Genomic DNA, 27401 nt, shown 5'->3' with positions numbered 1-27401 from the left:
CCCTGCCCCCACAGGCACCCATACCCATGGCCCTCCTCTGGTTTTCCAATCAAATGTGTACACCTCCTCCCCATAGATTCCATGTCTGTTCCTCTTGGGGATCCTTGCCTAGTCAACCAAGACCAAATCACCACCCTCCTCCCTCAGCCTGCACTTGACCCTAGTTGCAGCTGTATTTCACTGCTCACTGTGTTTTCACATGCTGTTGACCATTTCTGTGTGTTTGGCTTCCCCGTTGAACAGGAACACCCTGGGCCGTGGGAGTATAGTCATGTCAGATGTTGATGAGCTTGACCACCAAGGTGATCATTTTGGGGGGGGGGGTTCTGCTCCCATTGCAGAGACCCTAAAGGGGAGGAGGTAGTTGGGGCCCTGCCTAGACCAGCCTCTGCTTCTGGCCCAGGTTGGGAGAACAGGAGGAGCTTGTGGGCTGTCTCTTCACACTTCCAACTCTCATGTGCCCCACTTGAACCTTCATTCCCCCCAATATCATCTGTCCCTCCTACCCAGGTCTGGTGGTTCACAAAGGACAAACATATTTAGGGACTCAATGCAACCTTTTAATTCCAAGCAGAGTCCCCCTCCCCCAGCATTATCACACACAAAGTGGAAAGGGCTGCCAGGCTCTGGGTGGGAACAAAACCCGACCTGGGCAAAAATATAGATATAATTATATACACATGTGTACTTGGAAAGAAGTAGAGCTGGGAGTGTGACTAAAGAAGGGCAGAGAGTTAGATGAGGAAAGCAGCTGGGGGGGCCCAATAAATACATTCTTTAAGAGCATAGTAGAGATGCGTGGGAACAGGTGGGAGCTGGTAGCCAGGACACTCAGGAATGTGCCACCCCTCTGGACCCCATCCAAGGGAGGCTCAAGGCCTGGCCTCTACCCAGTACCTGGCTTGCACTAGAAGGTAGAACTCCTGCTGACTTGGCCTGGAGGCAGGCAGTGGGTTGGGGCTGTTAGGTAGCATCCCCCTCTATGCCAGGGCTTCTGGGGAAGCCATGGGACTGAAGCAAGAGGCTTCAAAGCAGAGCAAAAGTCAGGGCAAGCTGGAGGGCAGGGCAGCCTTCCTGCTGGAGTCAGAGAAGTAGGAAGCCCAGGCACAGGGGAAGCTGACAGGAGTGGGTAGGGGGTGTTGGGTGGGCTCACACAGGGGCCGCTGCCTGGCTACTTCCTACCCCTTGCTCAAGACAGCTGCCAGGCCTGACCACCACGTGCCCCTTCTTTCTCCTTACCCTCTGCTAGGGACCTCTGGGTGGGGGTGAGAGACAGGGAGAGGGCACAAACATTAACTCCGTGGGTGCTAGAGCCCTGTCTGGGTTGCCCTGTGCAGTGAGGAGCAGGGGAGAGAAGAGGAGGCCATCTGGCTCCTCGTGGCCAGGGAAGTCCACGCCGCAGTGGCCAGGCTTGCAGGGGCCTCGGCTCCCTCCACCTGCGTCTGCCCCTCCCTCTCCAGCCCACCAGGGGAAGAGGATGCTTTGCCATCTAGTGACCCCAGCTCCAAAGCCCTCAAGCAGCAGGGGCGAGGGAGTCAGTCATGGAGGGGGGCCTTAGAAGAGAGAGGCCTTCTTCTTGAGTTCATTCCGCTTCCACAGGGCCAGCTTGCCGAACTCTTCGGGAGACATAGCAAATACCCTTGAGAAGTCCTCAGCGGATAGATGCCTCTGCAGGGGATACATGAGAGTGGCTCAGGGGAAGGAGCCACGGGGGAGGGGCTGTACCAGGGGACTCAGGGAACATTCACACAAAGAGGCCCCACGTCTTCCCCAGCCACCGCATCTTCCCTGCATACCTCAAGCCGCATCCGATCCACACCTGGAGGCAACTTGGTTCGCCCCTTGTTGGTCACCACCAGCATTTCATAAGGATAGATCTGGGAGTGAGGGCAGGGGGCAATCTTAGGCTCATGGGGTTTCCTGTCAACTCAGCCTCCTCAAGTCTCCAGGTCCCCCTCAACCTGCAGAGGCCAGTGGGGTTCATGCCATTCTGCCCTTTGTCTCTCCCAGCTTCCCTGCCGTCCCTCCCATCCTCAGTGCAGGGTACCCCCACAGCGCATTCAGCTTCCTGGCGTGTCCCAGCCGCCCGCCCGCTGTGGTACTTGGGTCCCTGCCCCTCACCTTCTGCTCCAGCACACAGGGCAGGGAGTTCCCCCGGTCCATCCTCCCCCTCTGGCCCTCTCCATTCTGGGGAGACCAAAGCTGCAGTGAGCCAGAGTGGGGTGGGGAGACCTTCCCAGCCTTACCCCAGCTTCTCATGGCTTCACCAGGCAATTCTGAGGCCCCACTCCCCATCCCCCACACGTCCAGTTGCCTGGCCTGGCTTCTGGTGTCCACCTGTTCCCCTCCGGAAGGCGCTCACCTGCAGGCCTGCGTGAGGAAGGGTCACTGTTTAGAGGCAGCTCCAAGGTCAGCAGCTGCCTGACCTGGTCAGACTCTTGCCCACATCCCACAAACCATCCTCCTAGGGGCCTGCCCAAGCCCCTTCCCCAGCTGCCCAGCGGCAGGTCCCACCTCTCACCTGGGCTTCCAGTCTCACTCCCCGATGGGCTGAAGTCTGTGGACTGTAGCTGCAAAGGACACGAAGCTGTTAGAGGAAACTGGGGACATTTCTCATCAGTCCCCTTCACTTTGAGGGTATCCCCGCTCCCAAGGATGCACAGTGGCTCAGAAGCACCCCATGCCCCTCACGTAGTCCCCATCTGTGTTCTGCAGACCTTACCCGGCTCAGGGTGGTCCTGCCATAGGCCGGGAGAGAGGAAGACTTAGAGGTGCCTGCATGCAAGGCTGGAAGAGAGCAAGAGGCCCTGAGTTCAGTTCCTGTGGCCTTGATGGCCCTCCCTCTGCCCGGCAGGCACAAAAGAATGATACAGTGCTGGCAGCTCTGAACTGCCTCTACCACCGTCCCTCTCCCCTCTCTTCTAACTAGAAATGGCCCAAGCTGGGCAAAATGCCTGAGTGTAAGAATCAAAGCCAGCCAACGCCGAGGCTCACCATCAGAAAAGGAACTCTGGGATAGAAAAATAAATCTAAACTCTAAGAACTAAGTTATTCCAATTTTATCAACAACATTACTAATCAAACTCTAAACATTTTCTCAGCACTGTCGGCTGCAGTCACTCCCCTTCACATCAGCATCACCGGACGTCACTCTCAGCTCGCACAGTTAATAGGGTCTCTACGCTGAAGGGTGTAATTCAAGAAAATGTGTTTTCAGTAATGTGTTTTCCTAGAAAGAACTTTGTACCTAAGATTCTTAGCTTGAACAGATCTCAACAGTCTTTTATCTCCGATTACTAAAAATGGTCGGCATTCTGTAGCAACTCCTTTGACAAGAACTTTGTTGAAATAGCCTCTATAGATTCAAAACTGTGGGGAACTATATTCTTAAAACATTCTTATAAAATTGGGTTCTTGGAAGTTCAGTTGATAAGAACAAAAGGGGTTTGGGGAACCTCATTTTTTTTCCCAGAACATTTCTTATTTTGTATAGAAAATGATCAGCTTTCATAATCACCATTCAGTATTGAAACATTTCACTCTTGCAGTAATAGGTATACATTTATATGTCAACCGACTGACAGAATTTCTATCTTCAAACCACATAGAAAGATTTTTTCACTCCCAGTTACTTTTAGGATGCTTACATATGTTTGAAAATGATTATTCCAATGCTACCGTTAAATTACAATGGTATGCCTATCCATGATTCTGAAAGGCAGGTTGATTCAATATGATAGTAGCCTACACATGATGACATGATCATTGATTATGACTAAGTTCACGGATGCCAGAAATGATGTTGAGGTGAGCATTTAGCCATTCAACTTCACAAGATCATAATGAAAGTTAAAGAGCTTATTTTGGCTGAATAGAAGATACTAGCAGAACATTAAGACTGAATCCACGTCTGAGGCATCCTATCTCCCTCATCCTTCAGGCCTGCAACTGTTCCCTCCCACCCTAGGAGCTCTTAGTGACGCTGTGGACGCCCTAGCCATGTACTGACCTTGAATTCCCACTGTGGCTGGGTACAGTCACTGCTTTCACCAGCACTTCTGTGGTGCAGCCTGGCCCCTCAGCCCCTTGGGTACCTTCCTTGCAAAACTCAAACCCCAGGTCAACCCAGCAGCTCTCTTCCTGCCTGTAGGCTGTGGACATAAAGCCCACACCATGAAGCTCAGCATCAGTACCAAGGCCAAGGTTTGCACATTTTTCCATTACCATGGTAGCAGTTCCAAAGCTTCACCAGTCTCACCAGGTCTCACCCCTTGAGTGAGACCCTGACTTCCCATCTGGCCTGCTCCCAGATCCACACCCCCAGCCCTCAGAGCAGGAGGCTCTTCCAGGCTGTCCACATTCGGAGGCTCAGAGACTCTATCTCAACGAAGCACTGCCTGGATCCTGAATGGCTGTGTTCTCCAGGGTCGCTGTTCCCCTCTCTCTCCGCACAATCTCATTTTCTCACCTCCTCTTACTGTCTCATACAAGCACCCAACTCCGTCAACTGCACCTCCACCTACATGCCCCCTCTGGGGCACTTGTAACCTAAAATGTCCAAAACCAGTCTCCATATTTCCTGAAGACCTGCCTCCCTTACTATCTCAGTTCCAAGCTTGTCATTACCCAGCACTCAAAACAAGAGCCCCAAGCCCTCTCTCCCTTCCCCTTCATGACTACCTCATCACTGAGGTATTTCTCATATCTACTCTTTCTCTGGACCCATGCCTATTTTTAGCCCTCACTCAAACTACTGGAGAGTATGGCAGATTGTTTCCAAAGATGGCCCCCATCATTGTCTCCCATCCCGCATGCTTTCTGCCTTGAGACTGTATAGTTCCTCCCCTAGGGTCTAGGATGCTGGTGACCGGCTCTGAGTGACAGAATGCTGATGTGACACCATGTGGTTTCTAAGAGGCCTCATCACTTCTACTTCTGGGTTCTCAGTTCTCTCCCTTTCCTCTCCAGCCACCATGCTCTAAGGTATCCCAGTCCAGAGTAATGGGGGATTCAGAGCCCTGGCCCCTCATCTCTCTGGCCCCATTGCCTGCCACCCAATGGTGTATTCCATGCTCTGTGATTCCAGGCTCCTGGAGGTTCTCTGAGCTGGCTGGATGCTTCCCTGCCTTTGCTCCCTGATGTCTGCGATGACCTTCTTGCCCACTCACTTTGTCTGGCTCACTGGGTCTCAACCTCCCGGCCCCAGTTGCTGTGCTCCCAAAGCGTGCTGGGCACAGCCCAATCACACCTGCCACAGCAAATGGAAATGCCAGGATTCACACTGATTTTCCCCATTGACCATGGGCTACTAAAGGTCAAGACTAGATTTTTTTCACTCTGTGTACCCCCAGTGCCTATCCCATGGTAGACACTCAATAAGTGTTTGTTAAATTAAACAAAATTTGCTAATTCTGGCTTCGGCTGCTACTATCTTTTATCATCCAATGCTGTTCTATGACTGGTATCCCTGCCCAAAGGAGAGCGTGAGCACCTTGGGCAAGGGACTGCATCTTTTACAGCTAATGAGTCAACAGACAACATTGTCCAGCCTCCAGGTCTGGCCAAGTGACTTTGAGCCCTCTCCATGGTACTCACAGGTGTGGAAGGGGGTCCGGTCAGGCAGGGAGCGGGTTTTTCTTCGGATAGGTAATGACTTTTCCATCTCTTCTTTCAAGATCATCTTTCCTAGGTTGGAAGTAACCTGAGAAGGGGAAATGGAAGATTCAGGAACTCATTCCTCATCCCTAAACAGCCTGGAGTTGGGTGTCCTGCAGGTAGGCAAGGGGCACTTTCCAAGATGGCTGGTTCATGCTGTGGCACCCATAGACCCTCTTATTCTTGGCTGACATGTGCCCATGTTGGGTTTGGCCACCCTTGAGAACAGAGTCAGAGTGCTTGGTGGAACTTTACCCTGGTGGCCTCCCTGGCTCAGGTCACCCTGCCCAGAGCACAAGCCCATGTCACAGTCAATGGCCTTTCCATGGCTCTTGATATGCTCTCCTCCCCTAGGGGCCAGGCTCTCTTTTTTTCTCTTCCCATAAATTTCTCAGCCCGGTGAAGGCTGGCACAGGTGGAATCACCCTTTCCTGTGCTTTTAACCCTAACATCAAATAGTGTGTCCCGTGAAAGCAGCATAAAGCTCAGGTATTCTTTGAAAGCAAAAACCTGGGACCCCAGGAAAGAAGAGAGAGCTCACGTTTTTTTTTTTGTTTTGTTTTGTTTTTTGAGACAGAGTCTCACTTTGTTGACCCTAGTAGAGTGCTGTTGCATCATACCTCATGACAACCTCAGACTTTTGGGCTCAATTGATCCTCTTGCCTCAGCCACCCAAGTCCCAGGGACTACAGGCACCTGCCACAATGCCTGGCTATTTTTAGAGATGGGGTTTTGCTCTAGCTCAGGCTGGTCTCGAACTCATGAGCTTAGGCCTCCCAGAGTGCTGAGATTACAGGTGTGAGCCACAGTGCCTGGTCTGCTCAAATGTTCTAATGAGGACTTTATTTTTTTGGCATGAACCGCTTTAGACTAGCCATGGAGCCAGAATTTCTGTCTCTAAGAAATCACAGGTGGCAGGTGGCGAGATGATACCTTACTGAGTTCCTCTTTCTGACGCTCCCTGAGAGCCTTCATCTCCTCCCCAGAGTCATCATCTTCCTCCTCATCCTCTTCCTCTGCACCCCTCCGAGATGCCTTCCGCTTCCTCCATTCTGTCTCTAGGAGACACAGACAAAAGTAGGCACAGCAGTCAGTCGACCACTGGCTCAACATGCATTTATCATGCCTTGTGCGCTGTCCTGGGCTGTGCCTCGAAGAAGCCACTACGGATTATTTTTTAAAATAAAGTAAAATAAAATAAGAGTAACATTTCCTTGCCTCATTGTGATGCTGGGTAGGCAAAACACACACACACACACACACACACACAACTAACATTCGCTGGAGACCACCCCTTTTCTATCTTTCTCATTCCCAGAGGTCCTATCAGAGAGCCTGGGATATAGTTCGATAAATGTCTGTTGAGTCATCAAATAAATGAATGGAAAGTGAATGAATGATTAGCAAACAGAGCCACTTATACCAAGTGCTACAGGAATGCAGGGAGTGGGTGAGCAGTGAGCCTAGGGGCTCAAGGATGTGGGAATAGCCTACACAGATGCCATGATACCCCGATTCCCCCCATCTCTCCTACCCACAACAGCCAGAGAAGGGGGGCAAGGCCAGTAGTCAGTTTCTATCTTGGCCGGCTGGTTGGGGTCAGGGGGCTGGGCCGCAGGGAACTTGGACGACTCGATGATGAGGTCCTCAATGAGGTGCTTGCTCTGAGGGCTGCCACCCACGGACTCTGCAGATGGAGGCCAGGGTTAGCCAGGCACACCCCACTGCCCCTGCAGCCAACCTGGCCCACCCTTAGCTCCCGGCTCCCTCACCTCCCCCTGCACACCCAGACTATGCCAGAGGAGAGAGGAATGCGTGGGAGGAGTGCTGGGCAAACATGTTCCCAACCCCTTCCCACCGGCTCCCAGCACCATGGCACAGCCCCCTTCAGGCCAGGGAGACTCTTACCTCTCTGCTTATAGATGGGTGGCTTCTTGTAGATGTTGGAATCCGGGCGGGAGGTCTCTGTGGGAGGGAGCAAGGGTAGGTGAGGGCCTGTGTGGGCAGCAGGGGAGGCTACATGCATGAGAATGGGGGCAAGGGAGAAGGTGGGAAGTCACTGGCTCCTGCCCAGAGCCAAGACAGAACTAGGAGCTCCAGGCACCATCTCTCAGGGGCTTGGGACTTCCTGTCCTTAGTGGACTGGAGGATGGGAGGAAGTGACAGGCCACCATCTCTAGGGCCCAGTCATGTCTATGTTGAGCATGTACTCCAGAGAGAAGGAAAGAAGGAGTCTTGACAAGGGGTGCAGCAATGTTGACAAGACCCACCAGGGTGGTGGAAATGGGGCAGACTGGTCCGGGGGGTTCCAGTGGTTCTTGGGACTGAAGCCTGAGGGAAGATTCCAGGGGTCCGGCTCTCTGCCCACACCTGCAGAGGACAAGCCTAGCGTCAACCACTGCTCCCACCACCCCCCACACACTTATTTCCCTCATGCAACCCTGCTGTGTCCTCCCACCCTGGCAGTCACAGCCCCTGGCTCCAGGGCAGTGCTGTGGCAGAGAAAGTGAATCCAGGGACTCAGCATGCCAATGAGACAGTGCATGGCCCAGGGAGAAAGGGACAGATGAAGCCCTAGGTCAGAATGAGTGATGGGTACAGAGCTGGCCAGCCACCTGCTGGGCCCTGCAGAGCTCGGTGTGGACATAGGTCGGGGAGAGGAGCTGGGGGCCCCTGCAGAGCAAGGCTGAGCAAGTTTCTGCCATAGTGGAACAGACTCACCTCTGGGGATGGTGGTGGGGACGTGGATTTGGGCGACAGTGAGCGCTGTGAATGGAGAGGGGAAGATTAAACTCTGGTCCCTAGAACCCCAGGGTCCTGCTTCATCTCCCATCCAACTCTGCACTCTTTCCTGGCCAGTGTCTGGACCACCTCTTCTCTTGGGTTCTTGTCAGTTCCTAGCGCTGGCCTTCCCTCCTTCCCAGCACTCTGGGCAAAGTCCTCAGTCTTCCCATAGGAAGCAAAAGGACTCTCACAGACCTGGGAGCAGTGTGCACGGTGATCTGAGGCTGGGGGAAGAACAGCTAGGAGCTTGCTGCTCCTGTCCCTGGAGGCTGACAAGGAGTGGAAGGGACAGGACCAAGGTGTATCCAGGGGCAGGTCTGGCTTCTCCTCCCCACAGTCCAGCCCCAGGGCACTCCCCAGCATGGCACTGCCCCCTTCTTGAACACAGTTGATAAAGTACCTGCCTGTAACCTATCTCCTGCACTTTGGGTACCTCATGGGTAGACAAGAAAGGGATGTTACAGGAGGGGAAACTAAGCCACAATGTCACACAGGCCCCTCAGCTAGGACTTTCAGCCTCCACATTCAGTGCTTCTGAGCTCTTTGTACAAAGTTCGCCTTTTCTGCCCACTTCTGTCCTCTCTTTCATGAGCCCCTGGGCTGCTGCTGTGTAAACGTGCCTATCCCCAGCACAGCTGGGGCTGGCTCTCCCTGCTCTCAAGACACTGGCTGATCCCCCAGCACAGCTGCCTCTGATTCAGGTCTCCAGGACAGAAAGCACTGGGGGGGAAGGGGGAGGTCCCTCTACCACCAGTAGCGCTGCAGAGCCCTGCCCGCAAGTCCTGCCAGAGAGGACCCCCTCTCACCTCCCGGCTCCTGGACAGCTCCACGTGTTCCAGGAGGGAATAAGTGAAGTGGGGCTCGTAGATCATGAGGTCAGGCCGCTCAATGTCCAGGATGGCCTTGTCCTTGGGGATGGCTGCCAGGTCCTTGTAGCCCAGCACCTGGTTATCCATCTTGGCCTGACGGGAAAAGGTGCAAGTGAACAATGTCCCCAAAGCCTTCCCTAGGATACTGGCCTTACCAGCTATACTTGCCGGTTATTACCGAGAAAAGATGTGAACAATCCTATTATTTTCATTTATTTTATTTTATTTTTTTGAGACAGAGTCTCAAGCTGTTGCCTTGGGTAGAGTGCTATGGCGTCACAGCTCACAGCAACCTTCAACTTATTATCTTGCCACAGCCTTCCAAGTAGCTGGGACTACAGGCCCCTGCCACAATGCCTGGCTATTTTTGTTGTTGTCATTGTTTTTTTTTTTTTTTGTAGAGACAGAGTCTCACTTTACCGCCCTCGGTAGAGTGCCATGACGTCACAGGACTCACAGCAACCTCCAGCTCTTGGGCTTCCGCGATTCTCCTGCCTCAGCCTCCCAATGTCATTGTTGTTTTAACTGGCCTGGGCTGGGTTCGAACCCACCGGCCTCGGTGTATGTGGCCGGCGCCCTACCCACTGAGCTACGGGCGCCGCCCCATTTTCATTTTAAGAGTTTATGTAGATTATCAGCTTAAACAATATGACAGTCCTTCACCTAGCATTTTCAGAGCAGTGAGACCAGACCAGGAGGAAGGGGATGTGGGGGCCCCTGTCTGGAGTTCTGGGACCCCCCTGACGGCCAGCACTGGCAGGACCACCCCTGAGGAGGCTCGGAGTGAAGCCCCCGGCAGTCAGCGGTCCCCGCCCACCCCGCTCCCAGCCAGAGGGTGCTGGTGGCCGAGAGGGGTACTCACCACGATGCTGGAGGGAGAGCCAGGCACACTGGAGTCTCGGGAGGAGCTGACGCTCCCAGGGGAGGTGAGTGGTTGCTGGGGAGAGCGAGAAGGCGGGCGAGTGGGGATGTGCGTGGGGGCGAGGGCGGGGCGGGCGGCCCTAGGCCTCTGGGGACCCGGGGCACGGCGCTGCGGACAGCCACCAGGTGGCGCCCTTCGACTCCCGCGCTGCCCCCCACCCGGCCCAGGTGCTCCCCGCGCACCTTCTGCAGCCGCTCCATGCGGCTGGCGCTGGCGGGCGGGTCACTCGCGGAGCCCTGTGCGCGAGGGGAGAGGACAGGGTGTCAGGCCCAGCCTGGCTCCGGGGCGCTGTGCGCTCGGGGCTGCGAAGGCAGCAAGCGCGTCCCACCGGGCTGTCGCGTCCTCATCCCTCAGCGGGCGGCGACTCTCCGGGCTGCAAGGAGAAAGGGAGGGAGCCCGAGCCGGGGGCGTCAGGCGCGGGGCCCGGCGGCGGCCTGGAGCAGGCTCTGTCCAGGCGGCCAGGCCCCCTCGGCCTGGAGAAAGCAAAGTTCGGGTGCGGAGGGGAGGCGGCCAAGTGGACCGGCTGCACTTGTTTTTGAGCCATTGTTCTCTGGCTCCAAAGGAAATGACGGCAGGAGTCAGCGGCTTCCCAGGGCGGCATGGCTGCCACATCCCCGGCGTTGGCGCACCTGCCCGGCCAGCCCCGGAGCGGGAGCCCTCTGTCGGTCCTCGCCCTCCCCGCCCTGCGCACCCCCACCCACCCACAGCCCACCTCTCTAATCTGCTGTCCCGCAGCCACTGCTCCCCCATGCTCGCCCGGAGAGGCTTAAGCGTCCCTAACCCGAAAATCTATCATCCACAACCGGAAACTTTAGTTCTACGTGACGCCACAAGTGGAAAATTCCAGACAGGAGAATTTATAACAAAGACTTTTGATTTATACACAAAATTACTTAAAATGGTGCATAGAATTACTTTCAGGATGAATTTGGCATTGGATTTGGGTCCCATTCCCCAGGAGCATGGACTGGAGCCCAGAGGGCCTGGTGTTGGGTAGGACTCGGATACTCAGATGCTGTGTGAACTTGGGCAAGTTACCCACTCTCCCTGTGTCTCACACTTCTCTGTAAAGTGGGGGACAGTAATAGTACCTGTGTCATAATAGTATTGCTCTGAGTATTGGGTAAGTTATAACAGGTGATGTGTTAAAAAGATTACACACTCCATGCAGAGTGTTAGCTGTTACTATTTCTACCACCCCTAGGACTGAAACACTTAGGTCACAAGGAGAAAGGAGGGAGGTTGGGCAGGGGGTGTCACTGCCTTGGCAGCAGGGGCAACCTCTCTCCAAGTGGCCAGGCCTGCAGCAATAGAGATCATGACAGATAAAGGTCACTAATATTCCCAATCTTACCATATACAATTTGTATTGGGTCAGCGGTTCTCAACCTGTGGGTCGCGACCCACAGGAACTGTATTAAAGGGCTGCGGCATTAGGAAGGTTGAGAATCACTGTATTTGGTCATCCTGCTGGTCCCTCTGTCACCAAAATTGCCCACCTGTAAGACCAGCAGACCTTTCTGCTTTTGCCCACACGTTGCCCAGCTCTGTTCACTTCTCTGCCTCCCAGATGCCATCCATCCTTCAAGGTCTATCCTAAGCCCACCTCTTCTTCTTCTTCTTTTTTTTTTGAGACAGAGTTTCACTTTGTTGTCTTGGTAGAGTACCCTGGTATCATAGCTTACAGCAACCCCAAACTCTTGGGCTCAAGTGATTCTCTTGCTTAGCCTCCCAAGTAGCTGGGTCTACAGGCACCTGGCACAATGCCTGGCTATTTTTAGAGATGAGGTCTCACTCTGGCTCAGGCTAGAATTATATATTTGTATATAGTATATATTTGAAGTGGTTTGTTGATCTCAAACCTGTGATCTCGGGCAATCCACCTGCCTTGGCCTCCCACCTCGCCCGGCTGCCTAATCCCACTTCTATGGGAGGCCTTCCCTGCTAGTCTAGTTCTTCCCGATAAACCCTTCTCTGAATTCCAGTGGGACATAAAAAGAGACCCACGTAACTAAGCCCTGGAGTGTACACTGCCAGACAAGAGAACATGTATTTTCCCTATCTAGACTGACTTCTGGAGGGCAACAATAATTAAGAACTGTTATCTTTTTGAATGTACATTGCATGCTAGGTTCTTTGATAAGCACTCTACAAGGATTATTTTGTTGCATCACCCCAACAATCATATAAGGTAAACTCATTTTACAGATGAAGAAAACGCGTCTCAGAGATGTTATAAACTTGTCCAGAGTTGTGGAGCTGAAGACAGCTGTGTCTTCGGCATAGACATGCCATACTATGGCTCCCTAGCACTGTGTCAGGGCACAGGGTGGACAGCACCTAGCCAGTTTCTCATGTCTTTTGGTTCTAGAACCCTGGCATGTCCAGGACAAGACTCTGGCCATCCAAAAAAGGTATTTGGTACCCATGTTAAGACTCCACTGCAGAGCTTCATACTTCTCTTGCCTTCTTAGTGTTCACTTTGACATGTTTTTTTTTTTTTTTTTTTTGTAGAGACAGAGTTTCACTTTATGGCCCTCGGTAGAGTGCCATGGCATCACACAGCTCACAGCAACCTCCAACTCCTGGGCTTAAGCGATTCTCTTGCCTCAGCCTCCCGAGTAGCTGGGACTACAGGCGCCCGCCACAACACCCGGCTATTTTTTTGTTGCAGTTCAGCCGGGGCCGGGTTTGAACCGGCCACCCTCGGTATATGGGGCCGGCGCCTTACTGACTGAGCCACAGGCACCACCCACACTTTGACATGTTTTTAACTAGGCATCTGAGGAGCAGAAGACATTTAGTATGTATTTGAAGAGCTTTTAGCTCCCTCTCACTCCTCTCTGATCTTTACTTTGTTAATAGCCATTGTCAAATTTGCTCTGCATTTGGCTTCATTCTCAAGGCAAATATTAATTCATCCATCCATCCATGCATCCATCCATCCATCCATGCATCTATCTATCCATCCATGCATCTATCCATCCATCCGTTCATCCGTCTGTCCCTCCATCGATCTGTCCATCCACCCAGGCATGTATGGTTTTATCCATCCTTTCAACAGATACTTTTTTTTTTTAATCGCCCTTGGTAGAGTGCCATGGCATCACACAGCTTACAGCAACCTCCAACTCCTGGGCTTAGGCGATTCCCTTGCCTCAGCCTCCCAAGTAGCTGGGACTACAGGCATCCACCACAATGCCTGGCTATTTTTTGTTGTTGTTGCAGTTTGGCCGGGGCCAGGTTTGAACCCACCACCCTTGGTATATGGGGCCGGCGCCCTACCCACTGAGCTATAGGCGCTGCCCTCATCAGATACTTTCTAAGTGCCTATTCTGCAATGACTACAGAATGTTCTGTGATATGTCTCATGGAGAAGAGAAAGATGAGTCAAAGGAGCTACACCGCCCCTCTAGAAATAAAGCAAGCATCTGGGTGACTTCCATGCCAAGTTGAGAATGACTTGTGCCGGAGAAGACAGTATAAGAGGTGGCATCACCTACTGTGACTCTGATGGCCAGAATCCTGTCCTGGAGGTGCCATGGTTCTAGAATTCCAAAAAGTTTTAACTTGAAAAAACGCTACTTGGAGAAGGAGGTATTTGTGGTAGGCCTTGAAAGACACCCAGTGTGAGATCATGCAAAACCAGAAAGGGGTTCCTGACAGAGGAAACAGCATGCGTGAAGGTAGGGACTCTGAGATCAGAAGCAGGATTTGATCTGGAGAGCCCCAGAGTGGGGCAGGCTGCAAGATTTGATCTGGAGAGCCCCAGAGTGGGGCAGGCTGCAAGACCTGGGGGCAGGGGCAGGGGACGAGGGGAAAGAAGGAGCTCACTTCTGCCAGCTGGGGGCTGGGATGGGTACAGCAGGTGGACCAGTGGGAACATCCAGGAGGAAAGGAGCGAGTTGCTAGTCTGAAGACGAGACTGCCCAGGGAGAAAAAAGGTCAAAAACAGCATCCTGGGAAACTCCTAGGAGACTGGAAGAAAGGAACTGCCAGAGATGGCACAGTCCAAGAGAGGAAAACTAGCTGGGCAGCTCTTAGAGGGCAGGGAGAGTATCTAGTGATTCTTTGTGTTTTTAGCAAAGGGTCTGTACACAGTTAGTGTCCAACAAATGTTGAGAAAGAGAATGGTGGGGGGGTGCTAAGAAAGTAGGATGTCATGGAGATGAGAACGTACTGCAGCGGAGAAGGTCAGAAGGCCTCTCCCCCCAGCTTGGAGGCCAAGGCCATCAGGGCCCCAGGGACCTGCTGCTTAGAGTTACAGAGGGCGGGGCCTGGCCAGGTCCTACAGTTGGGGGGGGGAGGTTGCAGGGGGTAGAAGGTACTGGAAGAGTCTCTTTGGAGGAGGCAAGATTGGTTTTTAAGGAAAGAAGAGCCTTGAGCATGTTTGGTGGCAACTGGGAGGGAACAGCAGACAGAAAAGGACAGAAAGGGGCACTTGTGGAGCAGGGTGCCCACAGGGAGGGAGGGATCTGTTCCATGGCCAAGTGGAGGACTAGATTTGGGAAGAAACGCTCACTGGAGAGGAGAGGACAGGGGAAGAAGTTGGGTGACAACCACACAAGGCTTCTATCTTCCCAGTGTAAGTGAGAGAGGATACGTGCTGGCCTGGAGCCTGGGGGTGGCCCTGGTGCCTCCCCCGAAAACCAGTTGGGGGAGGGGTACAGGGTGGTGGCTTCCCCAAAAGGAGGAAGGTGAGGGGTCCAGGGTGAGCCATGTCACAAGAATAAGTGGTCATACACCTCCATACTCACACTGTCCCACAGGCACAAACACTCAAGAACATGATTAAAATAGATGTCATGGTAATATTAACAGCTTCTGTTTATGCAATGTCTAAGTTATGGCTGGCAGGGCGCTGGGCACTTCACTTTTTTTTTTTTTTCATTTAACTCTTACATGCCAACCTTGTGAACTGGCTATTATCTCAAGTTTATATATGAGGAAGTTGAGACTTATGTTATCGGTCCAGGACACACAACGGTGTGGCATTTAAGCCTGGGTCTGTCTGACTTCTGAACACATTAACCACCATATCACCCCCATGCAAAGGTGAGGTGAGCCCTGGCCTCCTGCCTCTGCTCTTTCTTGTCCACAACCTCCTCTCCAGCCCATTCTTGTCCACAACCCCACGGCTGGGTCTCAGCCCTTAGCATCTGGGTGTCCTCTCCCATCTGCTTCTGAGTCTTGTACATTAGAGAGGTGCTGTTAATGGCAGAAATTCTGTCTTACCTCTCTAGGACATTTACATTTAAACTTAGGGTAGCCTTAAGGAATAAAGTTCTTACTGGTTTTTAGATTGTTAGCAGGTGTTTTGGTGTGGAGAAGTGTGTGTGTGTGAGAGAGAGAGAGAGTTTTTCCTTGGTTTTTCTGGAATCACACCATGCAGGCAACTGCCTACTCCACCTACGTGCAGCCCCATCCGCCAAAGCTCATTTCCTCCAGGGGAATATAGGCTCCCACCCATCTTCTCCCGCCCTGCCCTGTCCTGTGCCCTCTCCACCCATGTGCACCACTTGCCTATGTGCGCACACGCTAGGTCCTTGCAACCTGCGTGGAGCAGGACAGAAAGGGCAGGCTGCAGCAGGAAGGGAGGGAGGACTGGAAGGAAGGGGAAACCCGCAGAGGAAGGCAGGCCCAGGTGGCGGAATGGACAGCTCAGCTGGCCCTTCCTGGCTCTGGTCAGCAGCCAGCCCAGCTGGCTGCTCCCCCTCCCCCTCAGCCCCACCCTGCCCCAGCAGTGCACCCCTGCCTTATCTGAGCCACCAGCCCAGCTCCACCTCAGCCCACCCCTCCTTCCCACAGCTCCCCAGCTCCTCCATGATAAGACCTGCCTGCAGGGACCTCCGAGGTTGTCCCACTTGTCCCAGTGGGCTCTTGTTGTGGTTCCCTGAACCTGCAGAATCACAGCCGTGGGCCCTCCGGTCTAGCCCTTGCTCCTATTCCAAGCCAATCACTGCCTGCCCTGTGCGTGTGCCAGCCGCCTGCTAGCACTTTCATGTTCCCTCTATACCTCACACACAAACAGCGTTTTCCTCATGTAGAGATGGGGAGAAACCAGGCTGAGAGTTAACTTGCCAAAGGCCCCCCCAAATAGGAACCAAGCTGGAATTCTTACCCAGGCCTATCTGAGGCCAAATGCTATTTTCAAGTAGTCCCCAAAGATACCTCTTGAATCTGAACTTGGGACTTGGGGTCCCTTGTGCTAACCTCGGATGGTGGAGACACCCAGAGTCCTGCTGTCTGACTGCATCTGGGGACCCTCAGGCTCTGTGCTACACAGCCAGGGTCCAGCTGGGCTGGAGGCCACTGGGGCAGACAGTGAGCAGTTGTGAAACAAGGCTTACGGTCCTGGCAGGCTGGCGTCAGGGAGGGCAGGGGACTTTGCTGCGCTTCTTTTTCTGCAGTTTTAGCCACAGTGTCACTGCCCCGTCTGCTTCCCTTTCTCTCTCCTGTCTTCCTGCTCTGTCCCCTTGTCTTTGCTTTCTTTCCTCCCTCCTTCTCTCCCTCCCCTCTTCTCCTTCCCTTTCACCCTCTCCCCCTCCCGGCCCCACCCCCGCAGTTACTGTGGCAACAACTCAATGCCAGAAATAAAGGCAGCATGCAGCTAGGTCACCAGTTTCCAAAACAGCATCCCAGGGTGGGGAAGAGGAGGGTGGGGCCTCAGGCAGCAGGGCGGGGCCCCTGCTCCCAGGGTGTGTGTGTTGTGAGTCCGGTGGGACACCACACTGCCCCTGAAAAGGACACCATGAGGTCTTAGGCTGGCTCTGGGACACAGGCTCATCAGAAGTATCGCTTACTGAGGCCAAACCTGAATCCTGAGTCCTTCTAAGGCTGGCAAAGCCTAGTCCTTCCTCCTCTCACTTTCTCCTTCTCGCACCCCTGTTCTACCTGCCAGGCCAGGGGTCCTCTAATGCCAGCACCACACAACACCCTCTCACTCTCTGAAAAAGACCTGGCAGGGACAGGTGGCAGATCCAGAATCTACCTGCTCAAGGCCTTGCCCTCTGCTGTCCCTTGAGGACAACAGGATGGTCACAGGTACTTCCTCCCTTGCTCTCCCCCAACACACACAAATATGCACCATTCAGCCGTTTTCTCTTAGGCCTGTCTCAGGCTTGAGTTTCCACATCCTCTTTCTACACCTTCCCTCTGAAGAAGTCCCCACTTCCTTGTTCCTGGCATGTTGCTGCTCAGACCTCCATTTATAGCAGATCCTGTTGAACGGGCCGGACTGACAGAGATGGGGGAATAGAAGGGCCTTGCCTCCTCAAACCAGCTTTCTGAATGCTGGGCTACCCCTAGCCTGGTCTCTGCACACAGAGGCACCTTGGACAAGGGTTTCTGCAGACACCTACCCACAGACGGACAACTTGGTCCAAGGCATTGACACAAAGCCGTGGAGAGGCTGTCCGCACTGAGCTAAGATTCACAGGTGCGCACATGCAGAAAAGTCTGTATTGGGCTGCACCTGTGGCTCAGTGGGTAGGGCGCCGGCCCCATATACTGAGGGTGGCAGGTTCAAACCCGGCCCCGGCCAAACTGCAATAAAAAATATAGCTGGGCATTGTGGCGGTGCCTGTAGTCCCAGCTACTTGGGAGGCTGAGGCAAGAGAATCGCCTAAGCCTAGGAGTTGGAGGTTGCTGTGAGCTGAGACACCATGGCATTCTACCAAGGGCGATAAAGTGAGACTGTCTCTACAAAAAGAAAGAAAAAGTCTGCACTGAACGAGTTGCAGAGCTCATCACACGGCTGCATGTGGGGGGGAGACTCCAAGGCCCTGCTTGCCAGCTCACGCGCCCACTGTCCCAGCGAGGCCCCCACACTGTGACACACAGGGTGACTGACATCCCCTCACATCCACCCACCCATCTTTTCCTTGGCACCCGAACCAAGCAGTGCACGTGTACGGCAACACACACACAGCCCCTCCACTACCCACGTGCAGGGGGCTTCCCTGTGCGCCCCGTTCCCACAGCCCAACTGCCTTCTTCCTGCCAGACCTGCTCCTTTTCTCCTGACTCTCCCACCCTGGCAACCAGTCCCCTGGGAGAGACACACAGGGTGTGTCTGCCCTGGAAGGGTGCTGGGCTTAATATGCCCAGGAAAGAATAGAGCTAGAAAGGGGGAGCCCAGGACCCTGGGGATCCTGTCTGCTCAGCCCCAGCCCCTTCAATCCCCTCAGCAGCCAGTGCTGGGAGAGTCTGGGTTGGGCCTGCAGCCACACCCTGCCACCCAGCCTATCTCTTCACTGGGCCTCACCCCAGCCTGGCCAGCCATGGGCTGGGAGGGTTCCATAAGGAGCTGGCTCCAAACTTCCAACCCTCCAGGGTACCTGGGGTGGTGGGAGGGAGGCCACAGGGGGTGCGTTAATCCTCTCATTATTCAGCAGAGAGGGAAGGACTCCCCCTGCCCACGACAAGTCCCCATGACCCCATCACTCTCTCTTCAGCTGGTATAGCTAGGTGGGCAGGGCAGAGTGACTGGAAAGGGGATAGTATTGTGGCAGCACAGACCTGCCAGGATCAGAACACTCCAGCTCTTTCCCAAATCAGGAGGTTTGATCAGATCAAACCCAGCTAGTCCCAGGGTCTGGCCACCAGGGTCCACACTCCCACTGAACAGGAGGCCACAGCTGACGCCCTCCCTGGGGATTCCCTGCCACCACCCAAATCCTCACTTCTAGGGATTGGGGTCCAACTGCCCACAGAGGAGAAGAGAGCTGCAGACCCTGCTACCTACCTCTTCCCAGATAGTGTGGCCCAGATGCTTTGAGGCCCCTGAGGCCTGGGAGGCCCAGGCCCAGATCCACAGCGGTGCTTTTTCTCTGAGCCTAGGTAATAGGCAGTCTCTTCCAGGAACCCAGCCGTGCTTTCCCGGAGCACAAATAACAGGAAAAAAGCCAGCTTGGGGTGGGGGGTGGGTGGGTGGGAGCTCTCGAAGGAGGGGAGCTGGTGTGGCTGAGTGGTCTGATCTCCCCTCTGGGCCCCCACCCCCTCGCCCCCACCCTGCTTCTCAGCCAGCCACGGCTGCCTGGATCCCCAGTGCTGGGGAGTCTGCTTGCATCTGGGGGCGGACAGGCAGCCTGGCGGCCTCAGCTCCCCCCACGCCCTGCCCGCACCCTCCCACCTCCAGCTGATAGCGTGTGGCCGCCCAGGGTGTGTGCGTTTGGATGTGTGTGCTCTTCCCTGCTTGCCCGCCCCGACTGCAGCTCAATCCATTTCAAACAAGAGGAGCATTAACCCGGCATCATGACGAAGCAGAATCGGGCAGCGCTGTCCTGTTTCCCTTTCCCACAGCCCCAGCCTTGCAGCACTTACACACTCACACACACAGAGCCCCTCAAGCTTCCCCATACACAGCTAGAGAGGTCAAGTTGTGGTGGGCAGACGCGGGCGTGCGTGCTGGTAACCCAGGGGACAATGCCTGGCTTCTGTAGCACCTGTACCTCCTACCCCATTCACAGCCGCCCCATCCTCCAACAGCAGCAGCTGAGGCCTCTGGGGGTCCAGCCTCTGGGGTAGGGGTGTAGGCAGAAGGGCCAGAATCTCTTACCCAAAGATTAGCCCTCTCCCTGGAGGGACAAACGGAAGGATGCAAGAAACCAGGACCTCAGTACTGGAGACCCAGACTGCCCCTTTGGTAACCCTAGTCCCCTGGGAACTGCAATGGGGTGTAGCGAAGTGAGAAGCACCCCTTTCCTCCCAGGGCAGTGTCATGAAAAGGGAGCTTCCTGCTAGGTGATTCCCAGGTCCTAACACAGAGTGTCCAGGGACATGCCTGGAAAAACCTCAGCCAGCCCAGGACCCTGTCCCCAGGCGGGGGAGGATGGTGAGCCTGGCCGGTGACCCTCACCCTGGCCCCAGTGCCCTCTCCACCTCTGCAGACTTGCCTACCTAGGCAGGCCTCGCTGTTGCCCTGGCAACTGCTGCCCACAGCCGGTCAGCTGATGGTATCAGCTGCTTTTGGGGAAATCTAGAATCTGGGGAGGGGGCTCTGGGATAGCTGAATGGAGACTCACAAGGGGACAGGTGAGGGTGTGCCTCTAGGAGAAAGAGATAGGAGGGGACAGGAGCAGCAGGGGTCCTATCTGACTAGTGGGGATGGAGAAGACTGCCTTCAAGGATGGGCTCCAGAGAGAAAGGAGTGAAGGAGGCAGGTGGCTATGGAAGGAACCAGGCTTAGCTGGGTGGGGGTGGGGTGCTGTGGAAGGTAGAGAAACCCATGGTGGGGAAAGAAACACCAGATCCATCACACCTGGGAGAAAAAGGCCAGGGGTGCAATCTGGTGGGTGCACACCTTTCCTGTGGCGGGAGGGGGCCGCAGCCTTGGAGGAGGAGCTACCCAGGGCGCTTCTCCACGAGTCTCTCTGCTTTCTGAACCTTCAGCCCCACCTTTACTGCCCTCATACCAGGGTCTGAGAGAGACAGAGGAAGCCCCGGCACCCCAGCCCTGAACAGTCTCCCTCCATCCCTCTAGACACCAGGCACCAGGGACTTTGACGCCTCAGCCCTCTCCAATCCCAGATATTCCCCACTACCTCCGTCCCTTCCCTGCTCTTACCCCTCCATGAGAACCCACCCGAAGAGATAGATCTTCAGTGCAAGGGTCCCTAGAGATAGAGGTGGAATGAGCAGATGCCGAGAAGGACAGCTGTGGACAGGGGCCTGAAACGAGGTGGGTTGTGAGCCAGGATTACCAGCCAGAGGAGGAGGGAAGCCTCCTCCCAACAGGAGCAGGAGGTGCAGGGCAGGGGGGGGTGTAGTCCGGGAGCGGGGTAGGGAGGAGGGGAGGAGGAGGGGGTGGGTGTGCAGTACCTTCAAGGGCCTGGGGCGTGGGGCAGGAGCACAGCAGCCTCCTGGGTGACATCCACCTCCATCCCTCCGCGCATCTCCTCTCCGCCTCCCGTTGCCAAGACAACCTGCCGGCAGCTCAGGCCGGCTCAGCCTTGGCGGTGGGAGGGGGAGGAGGAAGCTGTGGTTCCCACTGCCTCTTCCTCAGGGATGGTAGGGGGTTCTGGGGCTGGTGGTTAGGGGAGCACCTGGGGAGCTAGGTCTCCCTGAGCCCCAGAAAGTCTCCCCTCCCCCATGAGGCTCTAGGATTGGCTCCAGGGGTGACCTGGGGAGAACCCCAGTTCAGGGCCAGATAGCAAGCAGGCCAATCTTGACGGCGGTGGGGGTGGGGTGGGGGTGTCCGCACAGCACTGGGGAGAGTATGCCATGCCAGGGAGCCCCAGGTGGAGTTGGGGAAGTAGACAGACTACCGGGAAGGGTTGACCTCATGCTGAAGGGCCAGAGGGGTGTTTCTGGCAGGGAGGGGAGACCCCTGGGCACTGTCTGCTGGGGTGGGTGTGCAGCTGGGGACCCCAACTCTGCTATCTCTGAGCACCTCCTCCTGGTCCCAAACCCTCTCTTCCTCCGGACCTAGAGGAAAGTCAGTGCATAGGACAGATCTCTTCTAATCCCATCCCACTGCCCAGTTCCTCCATGGGGCTGGTCACCTTGGGCAGCAGCCTCTAGCCCAGCCAGCCGTCGCCCCAAGGGACTGCAGAGTTAGGGCTCCCTCTGTCGACTGAGGAGTGGTAGCTGCCAAGGTCATTCCTGGCAGCGAGGTGTGTGTGTGTGTGTGTGTGTGTGTGTGTGTGTGTGTGTGTGTGTGTGTGTGTGTGTGTGTGTGTGTGTGTGTGTGTGTGTGTGTGTGTGTGTGTGTGTGTGTGTGTGTGTGTGTGTGTGTGTGTGTGTGTGTGTGTGTGTGTGTGTGTGTGTGTGTGTGTGTGTGTGTGTGTGTGTGTGTGTGTGTGTTGGTGTGGGCACAGCTAGGCCAGGAGACCCTGTTCCCCTATCATGCTCTGTCTCCCCTTCATCCCTGTCCTTGTCTGGTGGAGAGACTAGCTCTGCCCCAAATCCTCCTCCTGTAAAGGCCCAGGCCCCTCAAGGCCATCTGGACTAAACACCCCCACCCACTCCGCCCTGGTGGCTCACCTGCCCTCTCTGCCTGGTTGGGATGGGGGAGGCAAAACCTTTCCCCCCAACACTGCACTGGACACTGGCTAATTCCAGGCTATGTGGGTGGTGTCCTCAGCACTGCTCAGCTTGGCTGCCCAGCGGGTGGGAGGTGCTGATAGGACTAGCATACCTTCAGAAATTCAGGAGTTCTCCAGGCCTTGAGGACGGTCACTTGCATTCACACAGGGAGCTGGGCTCCTGCCCCTCTCAGGCCTTTTGTGGACAAGGTCACTGGTGCCAGATGTCCTGAGTGGACTCTGGCCGTGCCGCCTGCCCCCTCCCCAGCCTGCGCAGTAGGCTTCTCTGCCCAGTCACTCTCTCTGTCTCACTCCAGTGGCCCCGGGCCCCGCCCCCCGCACCAACCTGCTGGGGAGCGGAGCTCCAGGGGTGCCCCCCATGCTGTCTAAATATTAACTCCTGGAGAGGCTCAGCCAGGGCCCCTGGACACCCAGGGAGGAGGGAAAGGGGACAGAGATCTGAGCCAGAGGAAGAAAAAGGAAGGATGAGGGCCTGAAAGTGACCCCTTCTCATCAAAGATCAAAAAGCCACACCCTCTACCTCCTAGAGCTGCACTCTGCCTCCCAGCCCACCTGAGCCTCAGCACCCAGCAGCTGCCACCAGACCACAGCATCTGGTCACTCCCCTTGATAAGGGCCTCAGGTCTCTCTTCCCTCCACAGCATAAGGACCACATTCTTTACCATTCCTACCACTTCTTTTTTTTTTTTTGCGGTTTTTGGCCGGGGCTGGCTTTGAACCTGCCACCTCCGGCATATGGGGCTGGTGCCCTACTCCTTTGAGCTACAGGCGCCGCCCTTTCCTACCACTTCTTTATGAGAACTTTCTTTTTTTTTTTTTTAATTTGGCCGGGGCTGGGTTTGAACCCGCCACCTCCGGCATATGGGACCAGCGCCCTACCCGCTGAGCCACAGGCGCCGCCCTATGAGAACTTTCAATTCCAGCCAAACTAATGTACTGCTCACCTTTCCCTAAACACACCTCACATTCTCCTGCCTTTCTGCCCATGCTGTTTTCCTTCTTAATGTTTTCCCCTTCACGCATCTTCTTCCCACTCAAATCATACCCTTCCAGTAAGCACCCTCCCCAAACCCCCTGGGCCTGGGGAGGGGAGTGGAGAACATCGCACTCCCGGCATTGAAGATGGGCGAGAATCTAGGCTGCAGCGCTCTCTAGCTGTGAGGCCATGAATGGTGTTTAACATCGGAGTGTGAGCTCATGCACATGTGACCCATGGGGACATCTGACTGCCCTAAATAAAGGGGGTACAAGTGAGCGTAGTACCTCGAGTGCCATCCGGCATGTCTCTGGAACTCAGTGTATATTCCTTTCTGTAGTTCTAATATCTCTTACATCCTCTTTCATTCTTTTGGGATGTACCAAAGGCCGTTTTTTTTTTTTTTTTTAATTGTTGGGGATTCACTGAGGTTACAAGATATCAGGTTACACTGATGGCATTTGTTAGGTAAAGTCCCTCTTATAATTGTGTCTTGCCCCTAAAAGGTATATCACACACCGAGACCCCTGTTTTGTTATCTTAAGAGAAAGGGATTTCTAAAAGTCCCACCAAAGAACTGCTTTTTTTTTTTGTGAGACAGATTCTCACTCTGTTGCCCTGGGTAGAGTACAGTGGTGTCATCATAGCTCACTGTAATTTCCAACTCCTGTGCTCAAGCGATCCTCCTCCTCCCTCGCCCTTCTGAGTAGCTGGGACTACACGAGTGAGCTACCATGCCTGGCTAATTTTTTCTATTTTTGGTGGAGATGAGGTCTCACTCTTGCTCAAGCTGATCTCCAACTCCTGACCTTATGAGATCCCCCGGCCTTGGCCTTCCGGAACTGCCTTTTTCTGGGTTTATGCCTCCAATTAAATTTCAAGTGCCTTGAGAGCTCTACTTTGCTCATCATTTTTACTAACTGAGGAATTAGCATAGTACTTGAACATTGTTGAGAATAAATAAATATTGGCTTTACTGCTTAAGGCCCCTCCCCACCCAAGTCCACCTAAGGCTGGAGAGTGAAAGCAGGATTCTGGCTTCTTCTGTCTTCACCCTGAGAGACAGGAGGGTGCTGGGCAAATTACTTCTTTCTGGGGCTTTAGGTGGTTCCTTTCCTCAAAAAATACACTGCGGGATACACTGCTCTGGGCATGGTAGGGGAGGCAAAGACCATTGGCACACCTTGGGCTCTTGCTATCCAGCAGAATCATGACACCAATATACATGACGGTTCTGGACAAGCTTTGATGTATATCATAAGGCAAGGGCAAACGAACAGCTGGCAAGATCCCCAGTATGGAGATGGCCACTCACCCTGGGAGAGTGCAGAAAGGGATCCTGCGGTCTGGACGTGCAAGCATGTGAGAACAGAGCACGCTAGCTAGCAGGAGCTTCATGAATGAGGATGGGACCTAGGGACCATGTTGGATGACCTAGGTTCCAGTTTTGCCAGTGTTCTTGAAGGAGTCGTGGGGCTACAGCTGGACCGGAGTCTTGAAGACTATAAAGGCTGCTTGGGACAGAGTGGAGCTGTGATTTATGGTAGGGGAAGGTCAAGAGGGGTAACCTGTGTGATGCGCTGGCTGTATCGGGGTGTGTCGGGAGGCAGAGGGACTCTTTAGCAAATGACTGCAGTAATTTAGACAGAGCCCAGTGAGGTCTGGCAGTGGTGCAGTCATGCTGTAAGGGGGTGATGGTTGAGATGTTGAGCTTGCTCAGAGAGGCAGCATGCAGAAAAAGGAGAGAAGAGTGTGGAAGAAATCTTAGGGAACATTTCCATGATGAGCCAGGAAGGTGAAGTCAGAAAGGACAGCCTGTCTCAGGCTGAAGGGGGAAGACAGTTCAGGAAGGAATGGCTGTGAAGCTAAGGCTGCTAAGACCCAGACAAGGCTTTTGGCTTGGTCACTGAGTCACTGGCCTAGTGTCCAAGGGACAGGATTAAATTGAGTGACACGAGCAGAACCAGTTTGTGTGACTGAAAAAGTGAGTGGATTTCCTCTCCCCAGACTTCCTGCTCTGGCTCCCCAGTGCCATTTGGAGGACAGAGGGAATGATCAATACGTGGGCTATTCTTAGCTAGAGTTCTTGGTAACCCTAAACAGGCACAGGATTTGAGGCACACTGCCATCACCTCCCCTCTACCTGGTGCTCATGTCCTCCTCTTGACAGCTTCATCTTGCCCCAGTAGCAAGGGTCTGTTAGCAGTTAGTCCCCTGTAGCCACCCACTTTTCTAGCTTAGAACTCTGGGGCACCTGGAAAAGGCCAGGTATGGTGGAGTGGCGTTCCTTCCCACCACACCCCTGCATGTTAAATCCCTTCTGAATCCATTCCTTTGCTTTCTTCCTTTCAGTATCTTCCAAGTTACCACCAGTTCAGAGGGAATGAGCTGAACAGACTTCGCAAGAGTGTGAAGAGCCACCCGCTTGGGGTAGGGAGCCTGCTCCCAGGGCCCGGAACAGTCATCACACTCAGGCTTGGGATTGGAGCTGGGGTGAGGGCAACCCCTGGGGTGGCACAGGCCTCTGAGCAGCCCTCCTTCACCCTGCCCCACTCTCTGTCCCTCCCTGCCAGGTCTCACCTCAAAAAGCAAGAAAGAAAACAGTGAGCACTTTCTGGAGCCGGCCCCCAGAGGCCTGTCTGTGCTGGGGAGGTCAGAGAGGGAGGGAGGGGCCGGAGAAAGGCCGAGAAAAAAGCTGAGGCCAGACAAAGGGCCCCATCCACCTTTGAAGCCGTCTCTAACCCGGCGAGGTGGGGGCATAGGGGTGGGCTGGAGAGCCCAGCTGGGGGGAGGCAGTCAATTTTAAAGAAAGTCTCAAATTCCTGGGGAAATCAGAGGGATTGTAAGAGCCCCCCTCCCTAACACACCTCCTTCCCAGCCTCCTCCCCCCAGCCCCCCCAAAGTCCAGTCCTTTACACCTGGGGGGGCGCCCAACCCTTTGTCCTCTTGTAATTGCTGGGTGTTGCCCCCGTTTTAAAGTCCCATTGAACTCGCCAGTTATCAGCTGTGGCTCCAGACCACCCTCCCTACACACATCCCAGCAAACTACCCCCATCACGTCCCGCAGTCTTCACTGAGATTAAGGCTCTTTGTGATGAGTGAGAGAAAAAAGTAACCTGGTGAAAAGCAATTATGACAAGCTGGGGGGGGGGGGAATGCCGGTTCCTGGCGGGAGGACCTCCCTCTTGGCAGCCGCTGCCCCGACCTTCTGAACTGGCAGGGACTGGGGGTGTCAGACTCAGCCCGGGACCTTGCCATCTTCTGGGACGGCTGCTTCACCCATCTCCCATTTTGACCCAACCAGAGACCTCCGCGATTTTCTATCCTTCCCTTATTTTTAGGCCTTTCTGGGGGAGAAATGGAAGAAGGGATATTTTACATCCCCCTTCTCTATCTATGAGCTACCTCCCCAACATTTTCTCAGAAAGAGGGAGGAGAAACTGAGGCTGGGGGGTGTTCATGAGCAGAAGAGGCGCAGGGAGGATGTTTCCCCAGAAGAGCAGCTGCGGGGGGGAGAGTCCCCATAAGGAAGGGCCTTCCTCCTGAGCAGGTTAAAGCCAGTGCGCGCGAGGAGAGAAGAGGCTTTTATGGCCCCCGAGGTCCCCTCCCAGTGCACACCTGGAGCCTCGGGGAAGGCCCGCGGAGCTCGGGCTGCAGGGTGGGGGCCGCCCCTTCTTCCTGCGCTCCCCGCCCCTCCCCCGTAGCCCGGCCGCCGTCGCCGCCTCTAATTGAGGTTTGCCCTCAGGTGTGGCCCCCCGCGGGGACCGGAGAACAAGGGACCATTCCGGCCCGCCGCCCTTCCGCCAGTCCCGGCCTCCTCCCCGCCCCCGGCCCTCCTCACCGGAAAGAAGTAATCTCGCTCCCGGGAGGAGGCTTCGAGCTCCCGGCCCCACTCTCGCCGGCCCGCAGGCCCCGCGGGCCGCTCGCCTGCGCCTCGGCCCGGGGCCCGGCCAGACGCCCCGGCCCGCCCCTGGGGCTCTCTCCGCCCCCACAGGTAGCTGGGGACGCGCGGTGCGAGCCGGGGACACCCGGGCCCGCGCGCAGGGAGGGCCGCTGCCCGGGGATTGGGCACGCCCGGGGCCGCCGGCCTCCCGCGGGGCCCCGCCGCTGCCCTTCAGGCGGGCTCCGCCCGGGCCCTGCCCCTGTCC

The 27401-nt window shown here is 55.0% G+C and overlaps 1 protein-coding gene across 14 annotated transcripts; it reads right to left on the bottom strand.

Annotated features, from left to right (window-relative positions):
• Window positions 1-538: 538 nt before the first annotated feature.
• DMTN (dematin actin binding protein) lies at window positions 539-27357 on the bottom strand. 14 transcript variants are annotated; one of them, XR_008377326.1, is made up of 16 exons: window positions 27095-27357; window positions 10559-10603; window positions 10413-10466; window positions 10171-10245; window positions 9246-9401; window positions 8377-8421; window positions 7926-8025; window positions 7564-7620; window positions 7190-7342; window positions 6589-6713; window positions 5596-5701; window positions 2723-2787; window positions 2522-2570; window positions 2122-2370; window positions 1797-1877; window positions 539-1668 (listed from the first exon to the last, which is right to left on the bottom strand). XR_008377326.1 is itself a non-coding variant. In XM_053578296.1 (15 exons), the coding sequence occupies exons 1-15, from the start codon at window positions 10428-10430 to the stop codon at window positions 1555-1557; spliced, it is 1218 nt and encodes a 405-aa protein (XP_053434271.1). In that variant the 5' UTR covers window positions 10431-10466; the 3' UTR covers window positions 539-1554. The 14 variants fall into 14 exon arrangements, 1 of the variants encoding a protein (XP_053434271.1); XR_008377328.1 differs by lacking the exon at window positions 27095-27357 and adding an exon at window positions 21052-21189; XR_008377327.1 differs by lacking the exon at window positions 27095-27357 and adding an exon at window positions 18977-19725.
• Between the last annotated feature and the right edge of the window lie 44 nt (window positions 27358-27401).

The sequence above is a fragment of the Nycticebus coucang genome, chromosome 24 (genome assembly GCF_027406575.1).
Source record: "Nycticebus coucang isolate mNycCou1 chromosome 24, mNycCou1.pri, whole genome shotgun sequence".
In the NCBI taxonomy this organism is placed as follows: Eukaryota; Metazoa; Chordata; class Mammalia; order Primates; family Lorisidae; genus Nycticebus; species Nycticebus coucang.
Note: the sequence above shows the minus strand (reverse complement) of the source record. Positions and strands in the feature narration are given on the sequence as shown.

Coding starts and splice junctions, on each gene's coding strand:
- DMTN (XM_053578296.1), bottom strand. Junction 9,402..10,170: donor GCTCTCCCTCCAGCATCGTG/GTGAGTACCCCT, acceptor TTTTCCCGTCAG/GCCAAGATGGATAACCAGGT. Junction 8,422..9,245: donor AGCTGTCCAGGAGCCGGGAG/GTGAGAGGGGGT, acceptor CTCCATTCACAG/CGCTCACTGTCGCCCAAATC.